The 17,039-nt window shown below is 44.8% G+C and overlaps 1 protein-coding gene across 1 annotated transcript in view; it reads right to left on the reverse strand.

The window, feature by feature from the left end:
• Positions 1 to 17,039, reverse strand: part of CDYL2 (chromodomain Y like 2) — a 61,300-nt gene that overhangs the window by 16,538 nt on the left and 27,723 nt on the right. Inside the window, exon 3 of the mRNA XM_077309766.1 lies at positions 4,130 to 4,347. Coding sequence (XP_077165881.1) covers positions 4,130 to 4,347 — 218 coding nt within the window. The remainder of the gene's footprint in view (positions 1 to 4,129; positions 4,348 to 17,039) is intronic.

Genomic DNA, 17,039 nt, shown 5'->3' on the forward strand with positions numbered 1-17,039 from the left:
AGTGTGGTGTTGACCGGCTCCGCCTAGCACCGTGTTGTCTACTCTGACTGCCAGTAGTCCTCGAGGGCTTTCCTAACACCTGCTTTCAGGGATGCTTTAAAATCCCTGGAAGTGCCCACAATTGAACCTGGGACCTTCTACATGCAATATGGGTGGGGCCTTTAGCACTGAGCCAGTGACCCTCTTTGTTTTGGAAGCCATTCCGCCAAGTTCTACTTCTGTGTGGTCTCCATGACAATTCACCCCATGGGAGAACTATATTTTTATTTACTTATTTATTTGATTTGTATGACCGCCGCTCTCGGAAACCGGCTCGCGGCGGTTCACAATGAATATGCAGACAGTCCCCTCCCCCTTCCAATCCAAATGGAAAAGGCCTGCTATTCATTGTATGGCTTTTGTATTTCCAAACCGGAGCAAAATATGGCCCAGTGAGTCCAAATCTTGTACGAAAGATGCATGTGGCAGTTCCTATTATTCATTATACAATACCACAAACTGTCAAAATGTCTTAGCTGCTAGGTGAAAGCAGTGGTATGAACAACCTCTCCCTAATGATTCCCATTGCCACTGCTGAGTCCATCAGAGGAAAGGGGGGGGGCAGCAGTCCAGCAGTGTGCTTTTGTGCTCAGCTCCAACTCTATGATATGCTGAGGAATGGTCAACAGAACACAGATGTAACATCTGCACCTCCCCAGTCCTTTTCGCTCATTGCTACTCATTAAAAAAGAAGAGCCCCGTGTGTTTTTCATCTGCACTATGGATTTCTTGGTTTTACTTGGTGCCATGGCCTTCGTCTCTCAAGTTTTGTTTAAGTTGCCTGGATTTTGCCTTCATTGACATGGGTGAGCTTGCGGGAGTATCTGGCAGGGCTGCAAATGTCAACTGGGGGTGCCATGTTAGTCTCTGGGGAGAGCCGGCGTGGTGTCGTCGTGAAGAGTGGCGTCCTCTAATCTGGAGCGCTGGATTGTCAGCTGGTTGACCCTGGGCCAGTCACAGTTCTCTCACAGCCCCACCTACCTCACAAGGTGTTATGGGGAGAGGAAAGGGAAGGTGATTGTAAGCTGCTTTGAGACTCCATCAGGTAGTAAAAAACAGGGTAAAAAAACAGCTCTTCTCCTGCTTCTTCTTCTTCTTGCAGCCCCAATAGATAAGAAGTCTTCTGGGACCTCAAAGACTACCAGACTTAATAAGACTCTCCCTCTTGAGTTTCTACTAGACTGGCTTATGATTTTTTTAAAAAAAAACATTCAATAGAGGCTGCAAAGAGAAGACCTCCAAAGAAATAAAAGCAGAGCCCCTGAGGGATCAGGTCATCTTCCTAAATTGTGCCCCGAATATTTCACGCTGCTTCTCTTCAATTCCCGAGTTCACAAAGCCTCAAACATTAAAAAATCCTTCTGTTCGCACGGCGCTCCTGAAGTATGTGCCTTCTGGCAGGCAAACGCTGGCTCGGCTCTTTTGATACATGCAGGGAACAGTAATGCAATCAATAGGTTTGGAAGCAGCTTTAATTAATTGGGGATAAAGTGGCATGAGCCACTGCCTAGAGAAAACAAAACCCAGGGGACATGGCGATATTGTTGAGCTGCTGAGGGGAGGCAGGGAAGATTCAAGGAGGTTTCCCAGACTGACCCTGCCTGGGATGCTCTTTTTATCAGGAAGCTGGCCTCCAAACGAGCCTGCAAAGGGCCAAAAGATCCTACTGTAGCTATGTCAATGGCTCTTCCTCCAATTTCCATGCCTTCAAGGGCTCCATTGGCACAGCACCTAGATGCAAATGCCCAAACATATACAGGTCCGCATTTGTGCACCTAGGCTAAATGGAGGCATGGATTGCGGGTGCAATAGGTGTACCCCATGTGTACATATGGGGCCCTTGAATCATAGAGACAGGGATGTGTGTGGGGGATGGCTGTATCAGGCATCACTTTGATTCTTTCCCTCTGCAAGTGTTAATTTTCTACATCGACGAATGCCAGCATGGAAAAAGTCATAGGTCGTAGTGCAATCCTATGCACAATTCAAATGGGTAGCCAAGTGGGTCTGAAATAGCACAACAAAAATAGATCCCAATAGCAGCTTTAAGGCCAACAAAGATTTATTCAAGGCGTGAAAGCTCACGCCTTGAATAAATCTTTTGTTGGTCTTAAAGGTGCTATTGGACTCTATTTTTTCTTATGCACAATTATTTCTGGTCAAACCAGTAATAATTTTAGCGATTACAGTGAGCTTACACTGGAGAAATTTTGCATGGGATTGCACTGTATCCTAAGAGCTTGTCAGATGTTACAATCATGTGAACTCAGAGCTTATTAACGGCAGATAATTGGATTGGGCACTATTCATGAACTTCCCAATGTGTCCAGTCAGCATGAAATGCACACAAGGGTAACATGTTTATTTGTCATGCAGGTACAGCCTTGGTATATACGAGCGCAAACCCTGAAAAATACGGTGGTCGGTTTGTGAGACTGTACGCACAAAATAAATATGTGCATTGCCCACATTCATGCAACATGGCAGTTGTGTGTGTTGGAAGAAGTGCATATTCCTGTGGCATGTGGTTGGCGGCCTCCCAATATGTGAAAAGGATCTGAGTCATGCAGGTAGTATGGCTTACATTAGTCTGACCACTGCAGAGACAGGTAGGTTTGGGTTACTAGCCCCAGGCTATTGATAGCTGGGGTTCGGAATCCTGTTTTGCCTCTAGCGTCTTCCCGTTATTGCCTCTATTCTAAAAACTCATTTACTTCTGCACCTCAGCTACTGTCTCCCTCTTGAGGTGAGTCGCCTCTTCCACCAGGGATGAACCACCAAGGCGGTGTTCAAATTATTCCCTTCTGCACTTCACTTGATCCGTCTCCCATGGGGGATAAGACAAAGGAGAGTGAGAAGAGAGCTCTACCAATGTCTTTGGGTTGCTGTATGCATGATGGGAAAAGAAGGTGTGAAAATGCCCTTTGCCAGCATCTCAGCTTATGCGGGTGTGAGTCAGTAAGTGGAAGGTATAGTGTCACATTAAGATCAGGGAGAGGCAGGATGAAATTCCAGCTTCACCATGATGTTCAATGGATGACCTTGAGCCTATCATTCTCAAGAGAGGGGAGATCAAGGTATGCCACTGTGAAGCCTTTGGAAGAAGCAGAGGATTGATCAGATTGATCATATAGGGTTTGCTTTGAAGAGTCCTGGGTTTGGTCTTCTCCTCATGGGGCCTGAAAAGTTCAGTTTAGTTGGAGCGTTTCAGAGTTTGGAAGCAAAGCAGATTGGCCTTGATAAGTACTTGGATGGGGAAGCACCAAGGAATGCTAGTGTTCTACACCGAGGAAGGCCATGGCAAACCAGCTCTGCTCATCTTTTGCCAGAAACTCCCTGTGGATGGGAGTTGTCATGAGTCTTCTTCTTCAAAAAATTTTTTGGAAAACTAATGCAGTCAGGCAGATCAATCCTATTATTTACCCAAAGCTGAGGTTTATTCTCATGGTGTACACATAGACAACAGCGTCCTGATGAGCAGCACAGTTTTGACAGATGCCACAAAGGACTTAAAAGTTTGTAAACATTTGGGCCTAGTCTCCTGAAGCTTAGTCCCCGAGGTGTGAGAACATCACTTGGTGTAGACACATGAACCATCAGGGAAGTCACTGGTTGGAACCTGACAACATGAAGCCAAGCAAAAATCAATCTTACCCCTTGATTCCGGCTCTCCCCTTGTGAACTTACTCCATTCCAGAAAATCAAGCCAACCCTGCAACATGAGCCCAGGCGGGTTGGCAGTACTAAGCAATGTGGACCACATGGAGCAATCTCACATATACCATGAAACCAGAAACTTGTGGCAACCTTTCCTTCCAAAGCTTTCCCTAATGGTAAAAATGTGAGATCTATCATATCCTGAAGAACAGCTGCAAAATAAGTTTTCAGGATGTAATATATCTCAAGATCCAGCCACCGGTAGGCTAAGGCTACCATGGTCTTGATGACTAAAGAATGTTGAGGGAACCATCTTCATTGAAAAGAGGGAATAATCGTAAACACAGGTTAACATTGTCTTTGACTTTCTCATGGTCACCAAGCCCCCATTTTTCAGGGTGTTTCCCCTTGGCTTTGAGGTTCACCTGCATACCTCTGGAGTCAGTGCATTGTTATCTGAGGTCTGACTGGACAGGAGGATGTGCGTGAATCCGTCTTCTTTGCGCACTACAATGTCTCTGAACCGACAGTTGCTCTCGTTTTGACGCACGCTGTACCTTAGCCTCTTATCAAAGACGTAATCCTTCTCCCCTTCCAGTTTCCTTTTCACAGTGCTATGAAGATTCAGGCCTCCATTAGCCAGGGAAGAACCTTTCAAATGCAAAGAGCCAAAAGGGACACATGTCATTATGGCTATCAATTCCCCACTCCCCCAAAGAGACAAGCATTGGTGTCTATGATCAAATGCAGGTCTGGACAGTGTCTTCAGAGCATGGCCGGACTGCTCAAGAAAATAAGAAGAGCCCTGCTGGATCAGACCAAAGGGCCATCTAGTCCAGCATGCTGTTTGCACAATGGCCAACACAGCTGCCTCTAGGGAGCCCATGAGCTGGGTGACTGCAACAGCATCCTCCCACCCATGCTTCCCAGCAATGGATGCAAAGAAGAATAATGCCTTGTATGATGGAGTCATTCAGAATGTGGTCAAGACTGCAACCTTTTTCTTTAAGGGAGGGGCTGTGGCTTGGTGGTAGCATATATGTGTTACATGCAGAAAATGTCAAGTTATTTTTGGTACGTTCAGGGAGCAGAAAAAAACAGCAGATCAGAGTCAACCAATGGTCCCAATGTGATGGAAAGCTTAGCACCTGCTTTCCTCTTACCCATAGTTGAGAGCTAATCCTAGCCTTCTTCCACTTCACTGGGGCAGGAGATGCTTCAGAAGTCTGCAGGAGGCATCATCTTTGATGGGTAACAGAGGAGGATACTTTACTTGGAATCACTTAGTGTTTTCTGGAACCACATAACATTCTGGAATTGGGTGCATTTCCCACGGCAGCCATTTTGTTATTCTCCTGTATTAGACTTGCCAGAGGCCTCCTATTGGCAAACTCTGTTGTCTCCCACTGCTTGGTACAGCAGTAGAAGAAAAACAAAGCAGCAAAGTCACCAATGTGATACAACCTAGAAGTGACAAAAGGTAGCTCTGGGAATCCCCAGAAACTCTGTGGTAAAATCATAGAATTTCTGGCAATTCCTGGATAAGCTACCCTATGCGAATTCTGAGTTTTACCTGGAAGTGACATAGCAATGTCACTGTCACACCCAGCTCATATCTCTGACCCCAGCCCTCAACCTTACATGGTTGCCTTTGTGTTATGATGCCAACCATCTGTTTTCAAAATTTCCTACGTGCCTAAAGGTTCAATAAAGCTGGCTAGTGCTGAGCTGGGTGAAACTACGGCCTTACTTAAGGTAAATCAGCTTAGTTTTAAATCAGTGGGAGCCAATTTGTATGGGAAAAACTAAATCCAGTCTCTGGCTGTGACTGGTACCTCCCTAGTTATAACATTAATGCTGGGCTTGCTCCGCTATTAACACCTGCTGATTACAAAGAGGGAATTTAGCATGTGCTTCTGAGGTGTGCGTGAAGTGAGGCAGGTTTTAAAATGCTTAATTTTAGCTGGCCTTTTAAACCTTTTTAATTTTTATTTTATGAATTTCCTCATGCTGACAACCTCCACTGCAATATCGGATATGAATAATGATAAGGTAACAAGGGTCCATTACATAAACAGCGAGGAAAAGCTCCCCCTTTTCATCTGAGCATCACGCCCTGCTTATTAAACACTAAAACGGAGACGGAGAAAAGGAAAGAAAGGTGGGTGTGCTAACTAAAAACTCTGCTTAGTGATGATTTTTATATCGAAAACGTATGGTTGCCAGTCGACAGGTAGATAAAAAACAACAACAGGGGAACGGTGTTGTGTTTTGTTTAGTCTACAGGTAGAGCCTCTTGTGGCGCAGAGTGGTAAGGCAGCTGTCTGACAGCTTTGCCCATGAGGCTGGGAGTTCGATCCCAGCAGCCGGCTCAAGGTTGACTCGGCCTTCCATCCTTCCAAGGTCGGTAAAATGAGTACCCAGCTTGCTGGGGGGTAAACGGTCATGACTGGGGAAGGCACTGGCAAACCACCCCGTATTGAGTCTGCCATGAAAACGCTGGAGGGCGTCACCCCAAGAGTCAGACATGACCCGGTTGCTTGCACAGGGGATACCTTTACCTTTACCTTACAGGTAGAGCCTAGAGATATCCTGAAATTACAACTGATAACAGAGATAAGCTTCCCTGGGAAAGAACTGGCTGCTTTGGAAGATAGAATGTATGGCATGACACCCAGTCAAAGTCCCTCCCCTCTACAAACCCCACCTCCCTTAGGCTCCTCCCCCAAATATCTAGGATAACTTGCCATGATTCAAATAGGAAACAACAGGAGAGCAAGAATAGTATAATGCAGGGGTAGTCAAACTGCGGCCCTCCAGATGTCCATGGACTACAATTCCCACGAGCCCCCTGCCAGCGAATGCTGGCAGGGGGGCTCCTGGGAATTGTAGTCCATGGACATCTGGAGGACCGCAGTTTGACTACCCCTGGTATAATGGTTAGCTTGTTACACGAGGGCCTAGAAGCACTGGGTCCAAATCCCTGTTTTGCTGTTTATTTTATTTTAGAAGAAGAAGAGTTGGTTCTTATATGCCGCTTTTCTCTACCCGAAGGAGTCTCAAAGTGGCTTACATTAACCTTCCCTTTCCTCTCCCCTATGAGGTGGGCGAAGCTGAGAGAGCCCTGATATTACTGCTTGGTCAGAACAGCTTTATGAGTGCTGTGGCGAGCCCAAGGTCACCCAACTGGTTGCATGTGGGGGAGGAGCACAAAATCAAACCCGGCTTGCCAGATTAGAAGTCGGTGCTCCTAACCACTACACCAAGCTGGCTCTTATATATTTCATTTATAGCTTGCCCTTCTTGTTGAAACTTGCGGGTGCCCATGAGCCTAGCACAAAAGTTAGTCTCAGGTAGAGTGGTCCTTGGTCATACTGACAGGGTTGCTGTTGAGGGATTATGTGGAGGAGGGGAGGCTGCCATGGTAGGCTGTTTTTAGGCTCCCACTGGGAAGAAAAGCTGGATATAAATAGACATAAGCAATAAATAAATAAGTAAGCAAAAGATGCATTTTGTATACCGGATCTTTCTCTGCTTAGTTAAACATCAGTGGTGCACTATCATGGGAATTTAAGGCAAATTAGTCTCTCTGGGAGTAACCAAAGACCCATAGAAGTCTTTCAATTAACTCAGGAAGGTCTGGATTACATGCTTCTGAGGCAAATGGAAGGAAGAATTCAATACCATCTGTGACTGGGCCACTAATTCAATGGCTTATTAAAGACTCTCCAGAAATCCAACTACCCTTTCGGTACTTCTGTTTATTAATGCAATAAGAAGTTATTTTAAATATTTAATAGTGCCCGGACATACAGGTTTTTGTAATATTTGTTTTTATTACTGTTCTTCCCAAGCAGTCCTTAATTAATTTTCCTCATGAGTCACATCTGCAACATGTTTAATGCAGTTTGACAGGATCTAGTCTCTGAAATGATGATTATGGATGGTGATTATTAATCCTGCACAAAAGCCCTTAAATTGGGCTTCAGTTTACAGGATCCCATTCTGAAGCTCTTAATGAATTTCATTATTTCTCCACCCCACAAGTCTTCCACAATAGTAATGCGTGATTTATTGGCTCATATAGCATCGTTTGTGCACTGTGACGCACAACCATTTGAGAACAATGAGCTACCTCCATGCTTAAAGCCAACTTGGTAACAGAACAACATGGTGTGATTCAGTAATCTTACTCTCCCTACCCTCTGCCTAAGATACTTTGCTTCTTAAAAGCTTTCTTGATCTGCCAGAAAATGACTTTTGACTTTCCAGGAACATTTTTGACCTTGACATATTTTCCATGGGACTCAGGCCCAGAAGATGCTGAAGAGATGTCCTTGGGTGTCCCCACACCTTACACTGGTTATTAGTCAGTCTTGCCAGGCCTTACTGTTGCTATGTATGGTATAATAGTAAACTCTAGAACCCTGGGCTCCAAGATCACTGCAGATGGGGACTGCAGCAAAGAAATTAAAAGACGCTTGCTCCTGGGGAGGAAAGCTATGGCAAATCTAGACAGCATCCTAAAAAGCAGAGACATCACCCTGCCAACAAAAGTGCGTTTAGTCAAGGCTATGGTCTTCCCAGTTGCAATGTATGGCTGCGAAAGTTGGACCATAAGGAAGGCCGAACGTCAAAGAATTGAGGCTTTTGAACTCTGGTGCTGGAGAAGACTCTTGCGAGTCCCTTGGACTGCAAGGCGAACAAGCCGGTCAGTCCTAGAGGAGATCAGCCCTGACTGCTCTTTAGAAGGCCAAATCCTGAAGATGAAACTCAAATACTTTGGCCACCTCATGAGAAGGAAGGACTCCCTGGAGAAGAGCCTAATGCTGGGAGCGATCGAGGGCAAAAGAAGAAGGGGACGACAGAGAATGAGGTGGCTGGATGGAGTCACTGAAGCAGTAGGTGCAAACTTAAATGGACTCCGGGGAATGGTAGAGGACAGGAAGGCCTGGAGGATCATTGTCCATGGGGTCGCGATGGGTCGGACACGACTTCGCACATAACAACAACAACAAGAACCCTGGTCTTCAGCTCATAGTTCAGGACTCTTAGGTGGTTCCCCATCTGCTGGATTAGGACCCATGTAGGGTTGACTTTTTTTGGCTGCCTTTTGGAGGGACCTACTTCAAGTGTTCATACATAGAGAACAGAGGCCCAACATCTCTCGCCTCTGTTTGCATGCCTGCTGAGAAAAGGACCAGGAGGGTGAAGCAAGGTCAGTCAACAATCGAGAGGATCCCTCTGGGGCTCTGACTCTTGACTTGTGACTTGCTAAGGCACACTTCCTGGTCTTTAGCTTGTGTTTAGCTTGTGGGAGGCGCCATCTTAAAAGAAGCATTCCTGGATTTCTTGCTATGAGGCACCTGCACGTTGTCTCCGTAAAGTGGAAGAAACAATGCACCTTTTTTTGACACCATGGAAATTGACTCATATGGAAATTAACTGATGATTGTATGCTTAATCGATTAAGATTTTTGTTAACAGAGCGATGGGCTTTGTTTGATAGGCGGGAGGACCCTGCAGATTTGGATCATTAGGCATTTCTACTGATATCAAGGACTCCCCAATAATGAGTGGATGTGGAAGAAGAGAAAGAAAAGAGCAACCGAAGCCCACAAGAACACACTAACTTAGCAAATGGGCTTTTCCATCAGACCAGGGTAGTCAAACTGCGGCCCTCCAGATGTCCGTGGACTACAATTCCCAGGAGCCCCTGCCAGCGTTTGTAGTCCACGGACATCTGGAGGGCCGCAGTTTGACTACCCCTGCATCAGACTATAGTCCAAGTAGTTTACAAATGGCTACTTTTTTCTGTGCCTAAAACATTTATTTCTTACCTCTCCACCAAAAAAGTTTCCAAGGCAATCTAGACATTTTTATGCCACCTTTATTTTTAGCTTAATTTCAAGCTAATTCTTTAGCCTCAGATTCCTGCCATTAAGCTAGAGGGATCACAACACCAACCAAAATAGTTCTTACTTCACAACTAAGCACCTCTGACTGTCCAGGGGTGGGGTGGGATTGGGCTCTGCCCTCTGTGAGGTGGAGTGGATATATTCCCAACCAGGAAGATTTGTTAGAGCTCCCCCAAAATATGAACTCAAAATATGAAATATGAACTCAGCATTAACATAGGGGTAATGGCGGATTCTACTGGCCCAGTTTGGGTATCTTTCCTAGCATACAGTAAGGTCTAAGGAAGCATGAATGAGCTCAGCTACAGAAAAGTTTGAAGAAATCTAGAAGATGAGGTACAAGGGAGTTGGTAACAAATGAAAGCTGAATTCAGGGCACCACACCAGTACTCTACATAGTATTGAGGATGAAGCCGCAGCTGTTGGAAGTACAGATGGTAAGAGAAGAGGACAGGGGGGATGAATGCTTCGAGGGAATCAAACACAACAACAGGACACGTTAGGCAATCAGGCTACCTTCATTCATTGTTGTTTCCTCGTTTGTTCAAGGAAAGGACCTAGTGGGCAAGTTGAAGGGGTGACAAGAGAAGATCTTAACCTCACAGCAGTCAGCCAAGTGAAGCAAAAGGAGATGCATGAGAGGAGAGCAATTCAACTAATGGCAGGCCCACAGGAGACCTGTCGGCACTTGAGAAAAGTGGAAGCAGAAGATAGAGACACCACGATGGACAATTAGGCTCTCCACGCTTGACTATTTTACACATTCCGAATAAATCTGCCTAATCTAACAACAGCTGAAATTGCACAGGCTGTTTGGATCTCACAAAATGACCAACAGAAGCAAACACAGGAGATGCATCACATTATGCCCAGCAAGAACTTAATAGCTTTACTCATTGAATGAAGGGAAAATAATTTGACGCCGGTGAAATTATATTGCCATACATTTGCTGTGTTTCTGCCAACCCCTTTACAGCTGCACAGCAGATGTGACAAATCAACAGGTGCAGCCTTTTTTGGTTTGGAGCTCAAAGGAAGGGGAAGGCTGTATGGGTTAAAAACGTATGCCTATCATAGGGTTAAGATAGATTTGATTAGAGAAGATCTCATAAACAGAGATTCAGACCCAGCCTGTAACATGGAGAATTCAATCCCTTCTTGCTTTGCCATTTTTGTGATTTCAATTGTCTCCTCCCATGTAAGACCTCATATCTATACCCTGTTCTGAGGAAAATTGCACAGGATGCCTCTGTGTTTTTTATAGGTTAAATAGAAGCCTTGGGCATGCATCACTGGGATGGAGAAGCAGCATGGAAGAAGCAGGTTATAACCCTCCCATACTTGATCCAAACATCCCTTTTGCAACTTCTATTTTGTAGTTCCTGAAACAGCAGGACACTGAGTAGCCACCTCGAGCCAACAGGAAAGATGGGATATAAATATTTTAAAGAGTAAATTTAAATAAATGCATAGAGCACCCTTCACCATTGGCATTTCCATGTTCTTATTTCATTGCCTGTTGTTTTGGTTTCTTGGGATTTCTCCCATTTTCTGCACACGTTTTGCTCTCTCTAGTGGTCAATTCGATATCAGGTGACTTTAATTCCAGAATATTTCCCTGGAAATTTAAACTGCAGGGAGGTAAACTGGAAATACAGCTGTTTGATATGGAATTGGCCACTAGAGGGAGCAAACCATGCGCAGAATAGGGAACCCCCCCAAAGAAACAGGACCTTAACAGCGAGTAAAAAGAGAACGCGGAAAAGCTTTATCTTTAGTGTGTTCATTAAGAGCAGCTAGAATAAAAAACACAAAGATACTCTTCAGGGAAATGAAGCAACTACGGTATGTTTCAGCTGTGAGCTTGAGACTTTCACTGTCTCCTGCCCCATCAGTTTTTACAAGCAGACGGTTAGTTTCATACAGTTATTTCCCTAGGCCCTTTTTGGAATTGATGGTTTTATTTTTGTAGTAGAACTTTTAATGGCTGACCAAATCTTTCATGTTGTTTTTTTTTTAAGTCTTTCAATATTTTTGGCAGGCAGTCACTGATAGTTGTGAGCAGCAGCCGTGGAACAGACATTTAAAACAATATATTGGGAGGAAAAAAAGAGGTGACAAAATTGCCATGCTCTCCCAATACTCCTTGTGACAAACCTGACCCTCTAATAGCTGCCCCGGATTTTGTAGTTGTCCAAAGAAAAGGTGAACCCCAAATACAATAAAATCCAGCTACGAAATAGTTCTCTGCGCTGCAGAATCTTAAACCCTCTGTGGGGTCCTCAAAAAACCCACAACAATTTGTTCAGCCTTAAAGTATAATATAGTAAAGGGAATCTTTGCCGTAAAAGGATATCAGCTGTATCCCCCAAAGCGAGAGAAACAAATATGAACTTACTTGGGACTGGAAACTAGCACTGCCATTACAGATCACCCCTGGAATAGAAAAGTAAAAGAAAGGAACAGCGTGCTGCAAAATGTGAAGCCAGAGTTCTTTAGCAGGTGGCGGAGAGACTTAGATCAAGGGGAAAGAGAAAGAGGAGGATAATAGAAGAGATTCTTTTTCTAAAATGTGTTGTCAAGGAACTTGGCACAGCCATCACTCTCAGTGACAGTATCATGAAAGAGGCAGACAGCAGCCCGATAGCTGACAGCCACCAATGTCCTTGGAAGGAGACGGAACACCGCTGCGAGCCAGAGAAACCTCAACCGGCGTTCTGGATGTTATCAAGGGTTAGGCCAACATGGGCTGGGCAAGTGAAGGGAACTTTTGACATCTGGCAGCAGATAGCTCAGAGGGCTAAATTTCACACGTTTAAGGCAGTGGCTCAAATTAAAGAAGTGTTTCCAGTGCGGCTGGATAGGCTGGCAACTGCTAGCCACAGAGGGCAATGGGAATGCTGGCTTAATGTTTGTGGCCCCTCCTCAAGAAACCCTGGGAGCTGTAGTTTAGTAGGGTTTATAACAGTGGTTCTCAGCCTGGGGGTCGGGACCCTTTTGGGGGTTGAATGACCCTTTCACAGGGGTTGCGGCAGGGCAAGCAGCTTGGCCAGGGGGGGGCGCCATTCACACGACAGCCTTGCGGGGTAGATAGAGATAGAGCATTCGTCTGTCTGGAGCAGTGGAAAAAAGCGAGATCGGCATGGTGGGGCAAGAGGCAGAACTGAACTGAGAAACCCCAGGGGAAAAAAACAATGTATATACAATCATGAACAATGGATCTTCACACCATTGGTAAATTTTGGTTTAATTTCTGTGAAAGAACGCTTGCATAATATTATGGTTGGGGGTCACCACAGCATGAGGGTCGCGGCATTTAGGAAGATTGAGAACCACTGTCTTATAAGAACTTACAAGAAATGCCTTGCCAGATTAGCAGAGATGTTAGCCTCCAGGTGGGACCTGGAGATCTCCTGGGATTACAGCTCACCTCCAGACTAACAGAGATCAGTTCCCATGGAGAAAATGGATGCTTTGGAGGGTGGACTCTAAGGCATGGTGCCCCACCGAAGTCCCTGTTCTCTCCAGGTTCTATCCCCAAACCTTCAGGTCTTTCCCAGCAGCAAAGCTGGCTGCACCCTGATTTGTCCTGGCCCTGCAGCTCCCACCCTCCGTCCCTGGACTCTAGCCTCTTTGCTCTCAGATGCACCTTAGTGCCTGGATCAGCAGCAGGTAAGGGGCCGTGGGCAGAGGGTCATGGTGGAGGGCCTGCTAACGAGGGCCTCTTGGCCTGCTAAGCAGGATCTGCTAACGAGGGCTTCTTGGCCTGCTAGGCAGGGCCTGCTAACGAGGGCCTCCTGGCCTGCTAGGCTGGCCCTGCTAACGAGGACCTCCCGGCCTGCCGACTGCCTGCTAAGGAGCTCTGTCCCAGGGCTGCTAACGAGCTGGTCAGCCGCCGCCCGCCCCACTTGATCTGGCTGCAGCCCAAAGACACCTCAAGCTTCCTGGTAATGGGCCAGGGGAGGGAAACCTTTCAAGGCCCGTCCTTAGGAACGGGCTTTGAGGCTAGTTATAGTATAAAAAGCATATTTTATTAGACTACCAGGGTAGGAGAACTTGGGAATAAAACAAGAAAAAGCATGGCTTTCTATTGCTCAAGGAGGAGCTCAAGTCCTAGCAAGTTACATGGCTGAACTCCAATATGGATCTCCATCCAGCCTAAAGCAATTCTCTTCTTCTTTCAGAACAAAGGATGGAAGTAGAAAACCCTCTCTTCCATACTTATTTGCAGACATGAGAAGCAAAGCATGTAAGCAATGGCTGATAAACACTTTGCATACCAATAACCAAACCACATGACCCACTGTTGCCTGTTCCCACTAGCAACTAGTGTCAATAAATGTTAACCCTTTTCCTGACAGTCAGCCATTGACTCTTGCTAAGCAGACATAAATTAAGCCTCGGAAGACTATAGTCCCAGTCTATGGATCTTGCTGCATGATTTTGGACCAATCTCTCTCTTCTACCTCCCAATAGTCACTGGGAGATGGGATGAAACAGGCTTGTCAGCTAATGGCTATCACCCACTGGGTGACTAGGGTGGGGGCATAAAAGGCACTTCCAGTAGTGATGCCAACTTTGGGATGGGAAATCTATGGAGATTTGGAATGGACCCTTGGCAGGGTAGGGTTTGGGGAGGGGATATCTCAGTGGGGAATTGTGACATAGAGTCCATCTTCCAAAGCAGCCATTTTGTCTGGAGATCAGTTGTGATTCTGAGAGATATCCACACCTACCTGGATGTTCACAGCTATAACTTCCATCAGAGTAATATAATAATACTCTTGTATTATTATATTAGCAGTTCTTAGTCCTTATTAGAAACAAAGGTTAGATAGAAAGGAAGCATAGTCTCCCATTGCAGGGGCTGTCATGCCTTTCATTTGCCTACTCTTAGTTTTTTCAGACACCTCCAGGCCATAAATATGGTCTGGAGGGGTCTGGCCAGGTCTTCTCTGGTCCAACCACACGTTCTTCCTCTTTGCTGCTCCTCTCCTTCCCCTATTTCTAGCTGGTTGCCTCATTTCTCTTTGCCAGCTTGGCTGTGGCTTATTGTGTGTCTCTTGGCCACCACAAAGCAATAGTAGCTGGAATCCTGACCTGGCAGGCAAAGAACTCATCAAGGAAGCGAGACCAAGGATGAGGAATGAAGGGATCAAAATCCAGACATGCTTTTGCTACTGCTGAGGCATGAAAACAAAGCAGTAGCGAAAGGAAAGGTGTGGGACTGAGCAGTAGAGTATGCTTCATCTAAAGAAAATTCTCAGGGGTTCGTCTGTTTGCTCAGAACCATCCAGAAATATCCAGTTACTTTGATACTTTGTTCTAGGATTCCGCATGTAGCTATACAAATCATTGTGGTTCAGTGAAAAGAGCCACACTGGAGCTGTTGCAGTGTAGTAGCTGAGAGAAATGAGTGGTGATCTAGAATGTCTCTGGTTCAAATGTCACCTTGGTCACAAATTGACTTGGGGAAGCTACCCTCTGCCATTAGTCATGGCTATTCATTCTAAGTAACTAACTTACCATAATGTTTAAAAATAACTGTCATATTTATAACAATGCACCAGTTTTAATAATGACAAACTTATGGTATATATAATATTTCCTTCTTTCCTCTCCAACTTTTGGGAATTATTTTGACATTATTTGATTTGTTCGTAGTTTTGAACCATTGTATACGATTTAATTTGTATGTCTGACCACTGAAGAAGGACATATAATAATAATAATAATAATAATAATAATAATAATAATAATAATAATAATAATAATAATAATAATTTGTTGATAATATTCAACAATTTTATTCTATTTTGAGGCTCTTGTTTGGCTGATACACCGTTTTAATCATTTTGTAATAAATACATGAAATGTTCTAGTAATTTATTTTATTTCTTTGTCTATTTATACCCCACCCCTGCAGGCATGCTGGCTTGGGGCGGCTTCCAACATACCTAATGAGTACTAATTAAATATAATAAAACTTTAAAAGCATACACTAAAAATAATTATGTCAATCATGCCAGCCACATGGCCAATGGTTTATTCAGATTTCGATTCTTTTTTTTTTTGGTGGGGTATTCGTATAGACGGGGCCGAAATGATGTTAATCAGAGTAGCCTACTGTTCACTGGCTCCATCTTACAGGCCCTGCAGAACTGACCCAGTTCTTTCGGGAGCTCATTCGACCAGGTTGGGGCCTGGATTGATAATTTTAATTTTGTATGTAGAGAATTTGAATTATTAAGCCTTTATAGTTTGATTTCTTTAAACTCTAGGTTTTTTTGGGGGGGGGTTGATTTTTTTTCTCCCTTCTTTTTGATTGCACAAGGTAGGGATGCCAGCCTCCAGGTGAGACCTGGGAATCCCCCGGACTTACAACTACAGAGATCAGTTTCCCTGGAGAAAATGGATGCTTTAGAAGGTGACCTCTATGGCATTGTACCCCACTGAGTTCCCTGTGCTCTCCAGGTTCCATCCTTAAATCTCCAGGAGTTTCTGGATAGTACAGGATAGTATGATCTTGGAAGCAAAGCAAGTATTTGATTGGAAGACCTCCCAAGGAATACCAGGGCTGTGACATGGAGGCAGGCAATGGCAAACCACCTCTGAGTGTCTCTTGTCTTGAAAATCCTAGAGGGTCACCATAAGCCACCTGTGTCTTGACTTCATGATCAACTACCGGCATAGTTGGTTGGGTTGGTCCTCATTCTAAGCCCAACCAAGCTCATCTCTAGGATTGTCCATGTTGAAGTCTATTGATCTCTCCATTATGCTGTGCTGGGTCTTCTTAAGTGAGAGTAGGAGGCTGAGCTTAATGGGGGAAATGTGTTCAGTATGGGGTCTGCTCATTTTACAGACTGTACCACTAACAAGCTACAGATTTGGGGGGGGAGGGGGCTGCAAAACAGAATGCTCACTCTTATAAAATTCCCAGAACATGGAAAACCTGGATACCAATGAAAAGGGTTTTGGTATTCTGGCGTTCCAACCTTTGGGACCATGTTCAACTTGCCATATGACACAGGATACATATTTACAGATGAAACACTACCAATATTATTGACCGCATCTCCAAATGTGTTTTTTCATAATTCAGATTCTCTGAGCTCACCCACATTTGCTCCTACTGAAGCTGAATAAAGTCCACAAAACTGAGAGAGAGACAGCGTGCACATTGGGTATTCTTTGCATATTGATAGCATATCTCTCCAAAATTGTTTCCATTCTCAACTGGCAGCATTAAATAAATAGAAAATCCTGATCTGACAGTGAAAAATCACTCTTGATTTTCCTCTTAAGTACAGCTTGAACAACTTGCGTGGGCTTTGAGCTGACTCTTGTACATTATCAACACCCTGTGAACAACCCACAGGCTGGTACTATATGGAATGAGACCAACAAGTATTTTTTCCTCGTGGA

Source organism: Paroedura picta, chromosome 14 (genome assembly GCF_049243985.1).
Source record: "Paroedura picta isolate Pp20150507F chromosome 14, Ppicta_v3.0, whole genome shotgun sequence".
NCBI lineage: Eukaryota > Metazoa > Chordata > Lepidosauria > Squamata > Gekkonidae > Paroedura > Paroedura picta.